At 35.6% G+C, this 16,120-nt stretch overlaps 1 protein-coding gene across 4 annotated transcripts in view; it reads left to right on the plus strand.

Moving 5' to 3' along the window:
* Positions 1 to 16,120, plus strand: part of LOC113239697 (echinoderm microtubule-associated protein-like 2) — a 125,312-nt gene that overhangs the window by 92,056 nt on the left and 17,136 nt on the right. For all 4 annotated transcript variants that reach the window (XM_026476782.1, XM_026476785.1, XM_026476783.1 and 1 more), the window contains 2 exons: positions 4,793 to 4,957; positions 15,224 to 15,434. In XM_026476782.1, the coding sequence (XP_026332567.1) occupies positions 4,793 to 4,957; positions 15,224 to 15,434 (376 nt within the window). The remainder of the gene's footprint in view (positions 1 to 4,792; positions 4,958 to 15,223; positions 15,435 to 16,120) is intronic.

Consider the following 16,120-nt stretch of genomic DNA (forward strand, 5'->3'; position numbering starts at 1 on the left):
GTCCTACATAAGCTGAGTATTCTACAGACTTCATAATATGGCAACAATTAAAGTATAGACATACTTAATACATTTTTGTCTGAATAACGTACTTGAATATCGATCTTAGGTTTTCTCGATTGTTACACATAGGAATTAAACTATTTTTTCTGATATAATTTCCATGTTTTTTTTTAAACAAACCAACGTTTCGGGCCCTTCACATGTCCTACGGTCACGGACGACAGGCAGACTGACTATTGAATGTTGCAGTATTTTCTTATTGATACAAATAAAATCGACAATGCCTAGATTAATATGTAATTGGACTCATTATGCTTCTAGGCTTCTATTTGTCGGTTGTGATACTTTTTCCTCATGCATAAAATTCTGTGAAATGTAACATTGCAAAAACATGACCTACATGAACTATAGTTGCAAGCAAAGCTTCAAAGACTTTCTGGAAGTGGTACAGTAAACGTGGGAGAGGCGGGAGACAGCATGAGACAACTTGTATTGGCTCAATTTCCGGTAACTTTCATTTTCCATTCTGTGTGATTATATCTACATAAAACAAAAAGATGGTCCGTATAGAACTTAAGCTCTTTAAAAAATAAATAGCGCAATATCATCGTCAAGTCAATTTTGATTTTTGTAGGCACGGATCCCATCTAAACAGAGGCCTTAGGCCGTAATCCACCATGCTCACATGACTTTAAGAGGTTTGTGAACCGACGTGTAGGTTTCATCACGTCGTTGGCATAGGCCCCTTCAAAGAAATTAAACCCTAAATACTTTTAAACGGAGTTTAGTGTTCTCACATCAAGGCTATCACAGCTTTTAGCGTAATAAAATCTTATTTGAATGTTATTTTTACTCCGTTAACTTTAAAAAAAAAATCAATAAATCGATCAACATTTTAGTGCTCATTACACCATTTTTTAATGTACATGCACAATAAACATAATCGAATGAGTTCAACCGTTAACACAATACCTATAGTGGCCGCTAAACATGAACCTTATTGCGTAACACACCCACATGAGTTGTTCAGTTAATCCACGCAGTTTTTATGAATAAACTTTTTAATGTTTATTTTTATGTAATAATTTTTCAACAGAGATGTTTCGAAGAAATTTTATGATAATAATACTGAGTAAATTAAATTTCTTTAAGAAATGGAAACTTATCCCAGTGCCGTTTGTACTTGTTGTGTACTTTTCATTTGCAACTATAATAATACGTTCCTATATTCATCAGAATAATAAATAATGTCTAACTAAAGTCTGGTAGTTGCCGGCAGCAAAAGGTCCATGTATCAAAGTGGACCCTGAAAAGTAGCATGATTGCATGCAACAAGCTGAGGCTCTGTCCTGTTCATTAGCACTAAGTCCTGCTACATGTCCGATACTGTTTACAAAACTTTTTTGTAATTGTATCTATTCAACACGAATCGATTGTGTATGTTTATTACATTAACAATTAATTTCGGACGGATCGATACGATTATCGTGATGATAAATCGAGACGAGGTATCGTCTATACAGGATGAAATCGTTAAGTGTGCCCAGGTGATTATTCCGTAAACATAAGAGATATCAAAAAGCTTTAAACTGATAGCGAAAGTACGTTACCTAATGAGTAAATCGACTTCAATAACTTAAAACTGGAAATATCCAAACGCTCCCATACATTTAATATGACATTCGTACAGAGGTTTTAGTTGACCTAATTTAAAAGGTAACAATAAGTTTACACATAACAAAACAACTATAAATAAAGTAATAAAACTATCTTTTAATTGAATAAAATATAATGGCATACTCAATTATTTGGTCAAGTGTGAGTTTTCGGGTTCAAGGACTCGGGGACGAAACTTGCTATCGTACAAGCGACACGCCACAAAAATCCAGCCGCCTCGAGTTGTTTGTGAGGTTGGCTGGAAAACATTATTATTGTTATTAGTTGTGTTCTTCTGTACTGTGTTTACTTTTGGATTCATTCTAGTAACAAATTAATGTTAGAAATATATAATTACGTTTATTTAAAGTATAAAAAAAAATCTTTAAAAACAACGAGATGTGTCGAGTGATAGAGACGAATTAAAGTAGAATACATACTGAATAGACCCCAAGTAATGAAACTAAGTCAAAATGATGAATGGATCTACAATTCTTTCTACAAAACGGGATCTCTACAACTTCTTTGAATACAATCAATGTACCTACTCTGTTGAGGTACATCAATAGAAAAAAATTGGCTACAAAGTAAAAAGGAAAACTGTACTTTTCATTCCATTGTTCACGAAATTTTGGCCTACTGCAGTGTTACAACGTTAAAACAAATCGTTGAAGGAAAATTCATATCATATCACAACGTGCTCAACCTTGACATTGTAAGCAAATACAAAAACTACTGGACAATCAACATTGAACTGACGACAAAAACGGCTATGTTTAAATGTACAAAGATTACGTTTAATGCGAGCCACTTACACTGAATGTCATGAAACATAAGGTCTTGAAGATGGTATTATGTATGACTCAGAATACCTATTTTGCTTCTAACATTTTTGAAACTAAATTATTATGCGTTCATCCTTATTTACACTATTCATTGAAGAGTTTCATCCACAGATAAAGTCGAGGTTTTAAATAAAGAAGCAATGAAAAATAAACAAAATGTAACCGCTCTGTAGCAACGACGATGACGCGACTTTACAACTCGGTCACGGTTGATGCCGTCCTCTCCTCGCGCAGTCTGCCAATGTTTTCCTCGGTTACCGGCTGTATAAATCGAAGTCAGTGCCTCGAAAAGAAGTTTTTAAAGTTTCGCGTTGTAAAGCCCTTTTTCGGAATAAAAAGTACAAATTAAAAAGTTATTTTTATCATCATGTCTGATGAAAGGTATAGTTTAGAAAACAGATTGCCATTATGATTGTGTTTGATTTTACAATCCTTTTATCAATGGTTGGTGCTTATGTATTTTGTAACAGGATAATTTTTATTTTAGATTGTTTATCGGCTAGTCTGTTGTCTGGGCGCTTAGAGCGTGGGTGCCTTATTATTCTTTTTTATTTGGAGCTGCACTTTTGCAAAGGCCGCTATGTCATTCACCTCGATGTAAGTCGCTTGGGTTTTATGTTTGCGTGGTTTTTTTTAGTGTTTACTCTAAACATCATGCGCTTAATTTTCGTTCTTTTTTTAAAGTTTTGAAAAATTTTTGGTCATGGATGCAATAATTTTAAGACTTTTATTATAAATCTAGCTTTTATTTTTCTTTACACTGCTTTACCGCTATTTTTTCTATTCAAAAACTAATCCACTTTGTACATTTTTTTTAATGAAGCGAGCTTGATTACTAATGTTGTTAAATGTGTAATTATTTTTTTGCAACGGCTTTTTATATTCAAATTAGGTCTTGTAAAAAATGCAATAGATCACGGAAGTGTGGCGTCACAATTGTCATGCCTGGGAAGAACCAAATCTATTTTTTCATGTCTTGGTAATTACTCAATAGTTTAAAAGTCGTCTAAATCCGTCGTCAATGCTTAGGTTTTTTTATATCTGTAATTATAAAGGTTTTTCTTGGATAAACGAATACGTTTGCTTGCTTACTGAAATCAAGATTGTAATGTAACAGCGGTTGCTTGCAAAGTTTTTCCTTTTTTGTACATCCTTGTTTATCGCCTAGATATGAACCACAAAACATAAAAAAATGTATTTGTGTGAAAACTTCGTGATTTAAGTCGGTTTACGTTTACACCAAAACTTCAACGTTTATGGATATGTTGTGACGTCACACTTTTATTGTTTATTAATTGGGAAATCTTAAATCATGGGCATAGATTAGCTAATCATAAATTGCGTATAATACTTTGCAATTTTTTTCTTGTTATGGTAATGATTTTACAAAGTGCATTTTCAAGAAATTTTGGGAAACATTAGAACCAATATTTCACTAATAAAATGGTAGAAATGAAACAAATAAAAGAACTAGTTTATTACTTATAATGTTGTTTAGGAGTTAATTTTTCCAGGAAAATTGGTATATACAGGGTTATTTGTAATATACTGACTACCTCGTAGGACTATAGTACTATCATTATAAACAACAACTTTTGTTCCAAGATTTTTAATAATTCGTCAAATTTTATTTTCGTACAAAAATAATAGTAGATTGTATAACAAGTGCATAAAACGCGTCATTTTACCCGAGACGAGTATATCCACCCGAGCCGAGTATATCCACCCGAGCCGCAGACGAGGGTAAAATGGGTTTTATGAACGAGTTATACACTCTGCTTTTCACTTCGATTGCGTGGAAATTAAACAGCAATATTACAAATAAACGATTATTTAATTAAAATTGAATGTAAAATTACAACAATTGGACATATTTAATGTGATGGTTTATTTTATTTTATGTAGCCTACACCCTGCATAAATACGAACTTTAAGAGCATGAGAAGTGAAAAATATTTAAATAGACCGCTCTAAATGGTGATTAACTCTTTGCGGTAGCAAAAGAAAGCAACAACCACCAAAATTATTTTTATGAAGACGGCACGGAGGCGTTGCTAAAAATACGGATTGAAAAAGTGTCACATATTATAACACACATTAAAAAGCTTGTTTTTTGCAAATTTATTAAGCTATGGAACAAAAGTTGTAGCTTATGGTGTTAGTAATATAGTCATGCGAGGTCGTTAGTATTTTACGTATAATCCTGTATAAACAACGAAAACACGAGACTCTGAAGTTCAACTCGTTGAAATGAAGAGATTTCGAATTTAATTTATTGTTTTCTTTAGTACCCACACCTGCCAGTACAATGAAGAAGATGGTACGATGCGGATGTACTTGCGTGGTCGTCCAGTCATCCTTTATGGTCCTAGCGATCAGGACAACTTGGACCCTGCGAAGGTCGCACCGCCACCGCAGCAGAAGCTTAAATTAGAGTGGGTGTATGGCTACAGGTGAGTTTAAAAAAGTAATATTTTGAAAAATAAAACTTCAATAATAATAATAATAATACACTCATAGGCGACGACTCGATTCACTTCAAAAATTTTAAGTAACTCCTGGGATTTTAAAACTAATGTGAGTATCTGATTATCATTCAGTGCATTCAGGATCCAGGGTTCTTTCATGAGCACTGAACCCGAATACATGTTAATGTATACAATAAAGAGTAGTTATTTCTAATACTAAAACTATTTTTCAGTTTTTTTTTTTCAACCCCACACCCTAGGGAAACCCTATGTCGCGGGTGACATGGACACACACGTAGAGAACCACAAATTACACCCAAAGTAACCATAGCCATACAAATATTTCTCCCGGCCCGGGAATCGAACCCAGGACCTATGCATGGCAAATCAGATTTTTTCAAGCCGAGTCCCGCGCGCTTGTTTTGCCTTACACACTACACGAAGACACCTACGTTAAACATTAAGTATATACGGAAAACACCCGCAAGTTATCCTGCAAATACTTTATAGGTACCTAGTCAAATAAATAAAGAAATTAAAATAGATATTTTCTATTTCAAGTCTTTAATTATATAGCATAGCTATTTTAAAAGTAACTTTCGAGGATTTTCAGCAAAACGGTTTATGACATCTTCTGTGAAAGAATCGCCCATAGCGTTAACAAATTTTCTTAATGTACACTGAGTATACAAAGCCTGTTTAATCTATCGTTGACCATATAATTGACATCAGCCACGTTTTTACGCGTCTGAGTATGCTGAATGACCTTTCAATTGTAGAATAATTAATTAATTAGTTAACGCATATTATATTGTATTGCAAAATGAGAACTTTTATCGACAACAGTAGATAGTAAGGAGGTATACAAAATCCAGGTGGGCAGCTACCTAGCATTTACCTTAACTCGATATTAACGTGAGTCAGAGATTCGTGCTAGGGATAGATTCCGTGAAAGTATAGTATACGTTTTCGTGTAGTAAAAGCTTAGACTATGGAAACCAAAGGACATGTTATGTTGACATATATAAATTAAAATTTTTTTTCCATCCTCTAAGAGTAAGTAGCGATTCGAAAACATGACTTACGATTCATATGTTCATGCTCGAGCTACCACAGTCTACCACGGCTCTCAAAATTTACTCTGAGTTTTTTACATGAGACAAATCCAGAGTTAAGGAAAAAATACAATAATCCGCGATCAATTTTTTTCTTAAATACAACACGATAGTTTTGAATGGTATTGTATACCGCACTTGAATTACTCTGTTAAAATTTACACATTTGTAACTATAAATGTGAATTTCCGTTTAATGCGCACCCTTATATTTTAAATCTAGATAGGCTATATTATTAAATAATCAATAACTAATAAGTTATTCTACCATACAATATATGAATCATACATAAGACTACAGCCACAATAAATGATCCTATTTTATCGATTTGAAAGTCGAAGCAAGGTCATATCCAGCCTAGCGATAAGTAAATTGTCTAATACTCTAGAAATAGACAAAGTAGATTTAAAATAATAACAGACGCGGTTCGTGTCCTGTCAGATCAAAAAAGTTTTTCTTTGTGTTAGATCTTTCTATTCATAATTACCTATACAAAACTAGTGTAGTAAATTTCACAAAAAACAAATTATGCAATGGTCGTAAAACATCATAGCGACGGTGAAAAGCTAAAACTTTCTAGTTTTCCATATAGCAAATAAAATTAGAATTATATTTTTTTTTCCTAAAAAAATTACTTTAAATCGCTCTCCTGTAATATTTTCAAAATGCACGTTAGACGTTTTACCTTTCCATCGTCGATAATATAATAATAATAATATTTATTTCGGACTCTTGTACTAAATTATCTTAGGGCTAGTGTTAGGTGATTTAAGAATAAAATAAAATAAAAAATATATATTGTGTGGAGCTGTTTTAACGATGCGGTGTCCCACGGGTCTATACGCACCTCGGGATGTCGTTGTTGCTATCGCACAGGAGAGCGTGCACACAGCAAATAGTAATTAAATAATCAATAACGGATAGGTGGATCTATCATATAATTATATGCCAATACCCATAATAAATACCACTTTATTGATTCCTAAAGACGAAGCAAGGTCAAATCGACAGGGGTGATAAGTAAATTACCGAATTCTGAACATATGAGATTTTATCATGAAAACAACGACCTAAGTAGAAATATTTAGGTCGTTTATGATTTAATTGTTTCTAACACGCAGGAAATCTAAATCTTTTAAATTAAGCATTTAAAAGCTACATTATTTTAAATGGACACCATAATTATTTTGATTGCCTCCAAAACAGTTGCCTACAGCACAGTTACGGACACCTAGGACTTTTCAAACTTATGTCGCAGGGTAACGGGTGCAGTGGCAGTGCCCTTCAGATCTTAAGCTCTGCGCAGCATAGGACAGGCGTGTCGGTTACCACCAGACACAGGACCTGTTCCTCACATCACTTTGTATCATAAATCAGGACAGAGTACTAAAGAAACCGTCCTCAAAAGTCATTCATACCCCTAGTTCGCCACCGTTGGAGGTGGAATATTTTCTTCAAATTTAAATGGGACCACTGCTGAGGTACCCTCTTTCCAACAAAAAAGAATTATCAAAATGGATTCACAAATGCCAAGTTATCGCATAACATACATAAAAAAAGAAACATACAATCAAATTGAGAACCTCCTCCTTTTTTTGAAGTCGGTTAAAAAACATTATTTTCTAAAGGCTTAGATTTGGAGCTGTTACGGTACTTAAAAAAACATTCTTATATTATATTATTTGACGTAATGATTTTCTCACTTTTCAGTTCGCTAATGCAAAATTTTACATGTTTAATGTTAGATCGATATTGAAGTGACGTTTTACAGAATCTAATAGTTTTTCTTCAGGACTACACTCGCCGTCCTTTGTCAAAACAAAGGAAAGTCGATCATCGTCTTTTGTCCGAAAGATAGTCGGTCTAATTTTTAATTCCTGTCAGCCTAGTGAGTCTGTTTTTGTAACCTGTCAGTCCGCTGATCCATGGAGGCTGGACGCTGGTCATCCATGGAGGTAGGACACTGGTCATGCTTGGAAGCTGGACGCGACAGATAACTTCATAAGATTCTTATACCTAAAATGTTTGCTTCTTTTAATTTCATTCTATTTACCGAATAACGATCGATCACACTCAAGATGATATTTTTAACCTTATTTTTCAATTATCTTTATGAAATATCATTATGGCGTTGATCACCAGCTAAAGGCTGGTTGACATTTACATGTTACATACACCCTGTATTTACATTTATTGTTTAATGTATGTTTTGTTAATAGTAGAATTCTAGATATTGGCTATTATAGACTTCCTCTACATTCCAAGGTCTATACAAGTACGATCTAGACGTTGGCGCCCAGCCGGCACGACGCCGCCGTGTCTCCCCAGCGCACACCGCCGCGCCGCCGCCGCCGTAATATTAATTGTTGCTCGAAAGTTTTCTAACGTGACATGTGATTTGGTGGTTTAATTGTTTAAAAATTACGGATTTATGGAAAGTAAACAAGCTTTTCATGAATATATTTCGCAATGATCATCATCATGGCGACCTTATTTGACCCAGTCTTGAATGTCGGACTCTTCCCTCTTCTTCCACTCTTGGCAATCTTGTGCCTGACTTCCGTGTCGTCCGACGTCGTCCACCCAGCGCTGCGGTGGTCGGCCGCGCACTCTGACTATCCGCTCGGGGTCTCCATTCAAATACCCGCCTTGTCCAGCGCGTGTCGTCCTTTCTCGCAATGTGTCCCGCCCATGCCCATTTTTCTTCGCCACGACAACCATGACATCTTTAACTTTGGTCCTATTTCGGATCCAAGCGTTACTTTTTGGTCATTCCGAGCGTTGCTCTCTCCATGCCTCTCTGCGCGACTCAGAACTTTTCGGCGGATTTCTGGGTAAGAGTCGTGGTTTCCGTACTGTAGACAAACACGCCCATGACACTCCTCACTCTTCGAAGACTTTGATTATGAGATGTAGGGTTATTTTGCCACGTAGCGTATATTTAGCAGCTGGACTTACTATTTCGGCAAAAAGATCTCACCTATAAAAGCCAAAATAGGGTGAACAAAATAATATTTATACGTGACAATTATAATATCAACTATAATGTATGTATAATATAATTTATATGTATATAATATTAATGAGTTCTTATTGTGTTTTGTATGGTACTAAGTGACAGGACAAAAAAGTCCTGGTATTGAGCGACACGCCTGTCTTATAGCAGTTATAGTGCCGCTTAGAGCTTTAAATCGCAAAGATCTGCTACTGCGTCCGTCACTTTGAGACATAGGTTGAAAAGTCCCATATGCCTGTAATTTCACCAGTACCCTTAACCTTCAACACTGAAACGCAGTAACGGTGACATTACTTTCTGGCGGCAAAAATAGATAAGGCGGCATTACTTCCCTGGACGAACTCTTTCACGAGGTGATCTGTTGCTACTAAACCACACGTAGACACGTAGTTGTGCTTGTTTTTTTATATTTGAATTTAGTCCAAAATTATAGTCAATTATGTCGTTATGTTTCATTGTTTCATAAATGCCCACTATTATCCTTCTGAACCATGGAACTATTTGGAAAATATTACATGATTTTAGTACTTCTATGCTTTTGGTCGATACACACAAGAACACAATATAGCAATTGCCTTAATTTATTAATAGCCAGAACTAATGACTCAAAAAGGCGTGATAAACTACTACCTATGTCACTGCCGAGGTGACATCATTATTTGAACTTGTGATAAATGAACGTTATTGTAGATGGTTATCTATCGGAAATTGCTGTTACTCCAACAAAAAATATATTTTACAAGCTTGCTAAACTTGCGTCATACTTTCATGAAAAAACTGAGTCTTAAGAGCGATGTGGATACCGCATTAGCCTATATAAAATCCTAAGACTGTATACAATTTATAGTTGTGCAAGGACCCCTTCTAAGGTGTCTTTTTTAGCTCATGCTAAACGCAAAAATTTAATATTCTGGTTTAAGCCACTATTCTTGAAAGTACTCTAGATGTAATGAGAATATTTTTATTTCGGTATTTTTCTTTTCAACTATGTCCTAAAAGCGAGGGATTTTGAGACATAGTTTGCCACGTTGGCCCAATACGGGGGTTTCACACGATTTCTGAGGTTGTGAACTTCCTTTGACTTGCAGGTTTCATACCGATGTTTTCCTTCATCTTTTATTCTCTATGAAATTTCCTTTACGCATGATATTAAAAACATTTTGTAAGTAACAAATACAAAAAAATTGTCGATTTATTCGATTTGATATCCTCGGTGGCGCAGCGATTAGCATTGTGGGTTTTAGATTAGGTTCCGGGTTCAATATCCGATAGTATCAATTTGAGAAGCGATCTTTGCTAAGTACTTAGATTACGAATTGGTTGTTGCTATGGTACGCACAGTACCTACCGAGAATTCCCTAATTTGATGGCTGCCTAATGCATTATTATTATAAATACTACCTGGAGCCCGCGACTTCATTTACGCAGATGTATATAGTAAATATTTGGAGTAGGCACTTTACTATACTAATTTTCGAAGTTTTTTTGGATTTCTACAAACTGTCATTCCCTATTTCACCCCCTTTAAAACTTATTTTTGTACCAAAAAGTAGCATATATCCTTCTCGTAGGTCCCATCTATTTCTATACCAAAATTCATCAAAAGTGTTTCAGCGGTTTAGGCGTGAAAACGTAAAAGACAGAGTTATTGCGTTATTGCATTACAGGCACATGAGACGCGTCAACCTGTCTCAGGGTGAAGGGCGCAGTGGTAATGCCCCTCAGATCTTTGCGATTTAAAGCTCTGTGTGGCACTGCAACTGTTATAGACAAGCGTGTAGCTTACCATCAGGCGCACTTGTTCGTCCCGTCACTTGATATTATAATAATGTCAGTACAGAATACCTACTAAAAAAACCGACCTCAAAATTTCGTGGAGTTACATCTATTTGCAAAGTTTTATTGAAATCGCTTACTGGAAAGTGCGCGAAATCGGATTCATCCCGTAGTTTGACACGCTTAGAGGTGAGATATGTCCTTGAAATTTCATTGGTACCACTACTGAGGTACCCTCTTTTTAACAATAAAAGAATCATCAAAATCGGTTCACAAAATGATCACAGAGTTATCGCGTAACATGTATGCAAAAAAAACACAATCGAATTGAGAACCTCCCTTTTTTAAAGTCGGTGAAAAAAATACTTTCGCATTTATAGTTTCGTTTTGGATTGTAGTATGTTATTTAGCAAAATAAATTAATTACCTGTACACCATTATCATCCCATGTTATATTTTATTAAAATAGGTACAGTAGTAACTAGTTATCACTAATACAAACCATGTCTGGTAAACTACAGCCTTGAAAATAAACATAAACTGAGATACCCTGGGAAAAGTGTGACGTGATCTAGCGTGAATGCCGTTTAGGGAATATAATTTATAGTGTAGGCGGTAATAGAACCGTACTTGACTAGAATTGGAAAATTGGACAATGAATTTCAGTTTATAGTGGTTAGTCACGTCTGTTTCAAGGTATAAAGTCCCTATAAAATTAATACAAGCTATTTGTAGGGCATGTTCAATAAATGAAACCAAGAAGATGAACCAAGAGTTTCGTATGGAACGTGATTTGGTGTTCACAGTAAAAGTTGTATGACTTCATGTTCTGACCTTGGCCTTAAAATAATATCACTTTTCTTCCATTCTACCCATATTCTACCTCTATATTTATAGTAATTAAGAGTAATGAGACTTGAAGCCGATTCACAAGGCTTGAAAATGCCTACTTATAGTTGGAATTTTGTCGTTTGTTTTGCTTCAGGACAGAATCTAACCGATGATCGTTTAGGCATCTGCTAGTGTAAAAGCACGAATGCTCCTCCCGTCACGGCTGCCAATGTTGCCATTACAATTTCTTTAATTGTTCATACTCGAAACAAATTGAGAGCTATTTTCTATAAAGTAAATAGTTGGTACTAATAACGACATAAGTTTTTTCATGATATCGACAGTCGACGATGTCGAGGGACGGAATGTACAAGTCGTGCGCCTGGTGGTAAGCTACGCCTATCCATAACATATGCAGTGCCACTCAGAGCTTTCACAAAGATCTAAGGGGAACTGTCACTGTGCCTTTCACCAGCGCCCTTACCCTTCATAACCGGAATGCAGTAATATGAGCATTACTGCTTGGCGGCAGAAATAGGTAAAGTGGCATACTTCCCTGGACGTACTCTTTCACAAGGAGCTCTGCCGTTCCTAGACCTGAACCTCTTTATTCTCTTCGTAAGTTATGAAAAAAGTATAGATCTAAGATTAGTAGTACAATTGAATTTATTGTTGTTGGAGCCTAAACTGGAATGTCCTGTGATTTAGGTCACCAGGCCCCCACCTCTACTCACCTAAAATAATAATAGGAATAGTAACAGAGTCCAAAAGGACAGAAATAAAATTACCGACAGCCAAAACAAAATGGAATAGGAAATATCTGCATTTAGCCAAATTTCAAGGTAACTTTTTGTTCTCACTTGGTTACGCCTTGATCACTCACCGTCTGGGTTTTCACTTGAGTTACTGAATAAACATTTCCTTATGTGTAAAACACATAGCGGTTAAATAATAAGTGCACAGCATACCGTTTAGTATTGTATTTTTTCCCCTATGTGGATAGGTATTTAAATTACATGTTTAATTGTCCTAAATGTTATGTTTTCGCTTATATAATGTACTTTTTTTATATAAGAACATACGTAATAATACGTTAACTGCATTTATTCCTAAGTATACTTAATGTAGATTTTATTTGGAGATGTTTTACTGAATGATATTCATTTATTTTATGTGAACGTGCTCCACTCGTTTGTTAAACATGTTGCCTTAAATATAGACGCAGGTTCGACCCCAGAGCGTTTTGAACAAAATTAAAAAAATATTTTAAAAATCCTTGAACGTTATACTAATTACTTACAAAAACAATATTAAATAACCATGTAATAAGAACTTGTTAAGAAAATCCCTGACTAGTTATAGTATTCCACTTAACCTGGTTAGTTTTTTGGGGCTAAAGTGTTCAGCGTTCTAAATTGCTTCGTAGTTTACAATACAGGGTGATTGTTTTTTTATTTTACAATATTTTAGGAGATTCTGTCCACCAATACGAACAATTTTTATGATCATCATCACCGGTTATCGGCCCATTACTAACTAGGCACGGATCTCCTTAATGCTCAGGCCACACAGGCGGCCGCAGAAGCGTTCCGGGTTCCGCCTATAGGCATGGCCAGAGCATGAAGGGTTTAGGTCAAAGTCGACGAATGAATGTGAAATATGACTTCGTATATTTTCCAAAGATTGAGAGCCTTCTTCGACGTGCAGGTTTCATCACAATGTTTTCCTTCATCATTAACGAGAGATATTGCTACTAAATACTCCTACATGATTCGAAATTATATCATAAGTAGCCGCCACAGGGATTCAAATTCCTGGACTCACTGCCTGGGCTCCCCCAGCTCTATTACAATGGGATATTAAAAGCCCATAAATCGTTATATAAACTGTCACACACATTGCAGTCGAATCGGCGGCTTTAAAAACATCGAATATAAAGTCAGCTGATATTTTTTAGACGGGTGTACGAACTAATGAGGCAGAATCAACCTTTAAATAATCTAGCCTTTATAACTAAACTACATTCAGTGCGTAATATAATATAAATACCTACACCTACCACAGAACCAGGTACTAATGCTACACGCAACATCCGGAATAAACGCTGGCGTTTGATCTAAAAGTTTATCGCTTTTTTCTAAATCTAATTAAGGTTAAACTCCTTTACGTCAATATAACATGGCCTAAAACAGTTTGTATTTTCTTAACCATCGTACATATTAAGACTTAGTAACATAATATTGTACATACAATGAGTTAGGTACAGGAAAGTCGAATACTTACCACCTTAAGGATTCTTTTTGCATGCAAATAACGGCGGTCTGTGGTGGCTGCTTGCTAATTACATATTCTTGTCAACCAATGGCGTTTAAGGGCTAGATCATATTTTGTTACTTACTATGGGCCTGTTACGTCGAGTATATGGCCTGCTACAATCTCCGCTTACTAACAAATTGTTGTGCGACTATTGCATATTTGAAGTTTAGGTAGATATATATTTATTACCATCTCTGCGTAATACACTACTGCTAATGCAAACATTTTTGTTTTAATTTTTAATGCGCATCCTAATCCTTTCAATTTCCGGCTCTTAAACAACAAAAACGGCCGTCTGGTTTGCAAACAAAGCACGAAGCAAGGTCACACGTGATCTAGCTGCTTGGCCAACCAACTGTGTAATAACGAGACGTTCCCAGCTTTGTACTACTTACTAGCTCGTATTAGGTAGTCCCATCAAGGACGTTTACATGCTTATTATTTTACATTGCTGAAGAACTACTAGAAATTTTTTTATTACTAGACTGCCGAAACAGCTGATAAGTTGTGTCGACGACGACATTTTCCGAAAGTGTGCTTTTTTCTTACAGTCGAAGAAAGTGTGCGTAATCATGTATATTAAATTGGTCTTCGAACTAGTATTGTATACCTCCGTTATCTTGACATTACATGACTTAAAATTTAAATTGCATAATTTTCGAAAAACACTACCTACTGTAACGGCTCTTGTCATATAGGGACTCCAACTCAAATCATGGTTTTTCATTCCAAGGGTTCTCCCGAAGCAATTATCTAGCTTACAGTAACCTCCTAATCAAATTGTACATAACATGTGAACTGATTCAGATCCAGACAATATTATTCTTATGATCACGTGAACGCCCATTATACATTACAATGGAAGCGCCATGTATTTTATAATATGACCATAGGGTATCTAGAAAAATACATTGTAATATACACTGGGCGTGGGCGCTATTCCCATTATTGTAGTTTGCTGGGTCTTTGGAGTACAGAGTCATATTACACGCGTTTCAGAGCGTTCAAAATTGTACATAAAATTCTTACGTCGTTGCACACACATAAGGCGTAATTTATAAAATACTATAAGTAAGAGGTTTATGGGTAACGGTAACCGAAAAAGTACTTAAATTCGGTTACCTCTTTCGCTGTCTTGGTAACTTTTATAAAGAAAGTACTCACAAAACAAAACCCAATCAATGTTGTTTGTTTCAGAGGCAAAGATTGCCGCAGCAATCTATACCTTCTCCCAACTGGTGAGATCGTGTACTTCGTGGCCGCAGTGGTCATCCTTTTCAACGTCGAAGAACAGTGTCAGAGGCACTACACTGGACATACGGATGACGTCAAATGCCTCGCTGTGCATCCCAACAAGCTGATTATTGCTAGTGGGCAGTGCGCAGGACATGATCGATTGGACGCTAGGGTATGTATAGGTATAACAATCCGGGACAATGTGTACAAAGTACAACTCGATGCATACTGTTAAATTTCCCACAATCGAGAGGGAAACATCGTTTATCGAACATTGACAATTGGTACTTACTAGAATGGTCGGCTCTGGGTATTGTATCGTAGGCATCATTAGAGGAAATAAAGAACTTGTTGGGTACCACATATTCAAGATACCACACTTTGTCTTCAGCCTTCTACACTTATGTTCACTACTCGAGTTATGTAATATCTATTGTGATAAATTTATTACAAAATAAAACAGATTATCTCTATTCCTTATCGTATCGATGGCGTACATTGTAAGGCATTCTCATCGTGATGAAAGGATTTGCCAATCGGCGTAAGGTGTTGCCCAGAATGCACCATATGTACAGGAAACGAATAGTAGTGTACCCCTCAGATATTCTTAAAAATCGCTATAGATTTACGTAGAAAAACGAACCCTTGTAGATTTTCCTGTTCATCCACTGGCTGTCTGCCACAACAATGTTAATTAACGAATAACGACGATATTTTAGCGTCGCGGTATGGTCGCGGTATTTTTTATGAAATGAAAATGAAATTTCTATTAAAAATAATATTATATTTTTAATTAAAATTAATTATATATATAACACTAACACAAGAAACAAAAACATATTAACTTTTCTTTATAGT

The sequence above is a fragment of the Hyposmocoma kahamanoa genome, unplaced genomic scaffold, assembly GCF_003589595.1.
Source record: "Hyposmocoma kahamanoa isolate Upper Pololo Valley unplaced genomic scaffold, ASM358959v1 114, whole genome shotgun sequence".
Taxonomy (NCBI): Eukaryota; Metazoa; Arthropoda; class Insecta; order Lepidoptera; family Cosmopterigidae; genus Hyposmocoma; species Hyposmocoma kahamanoa.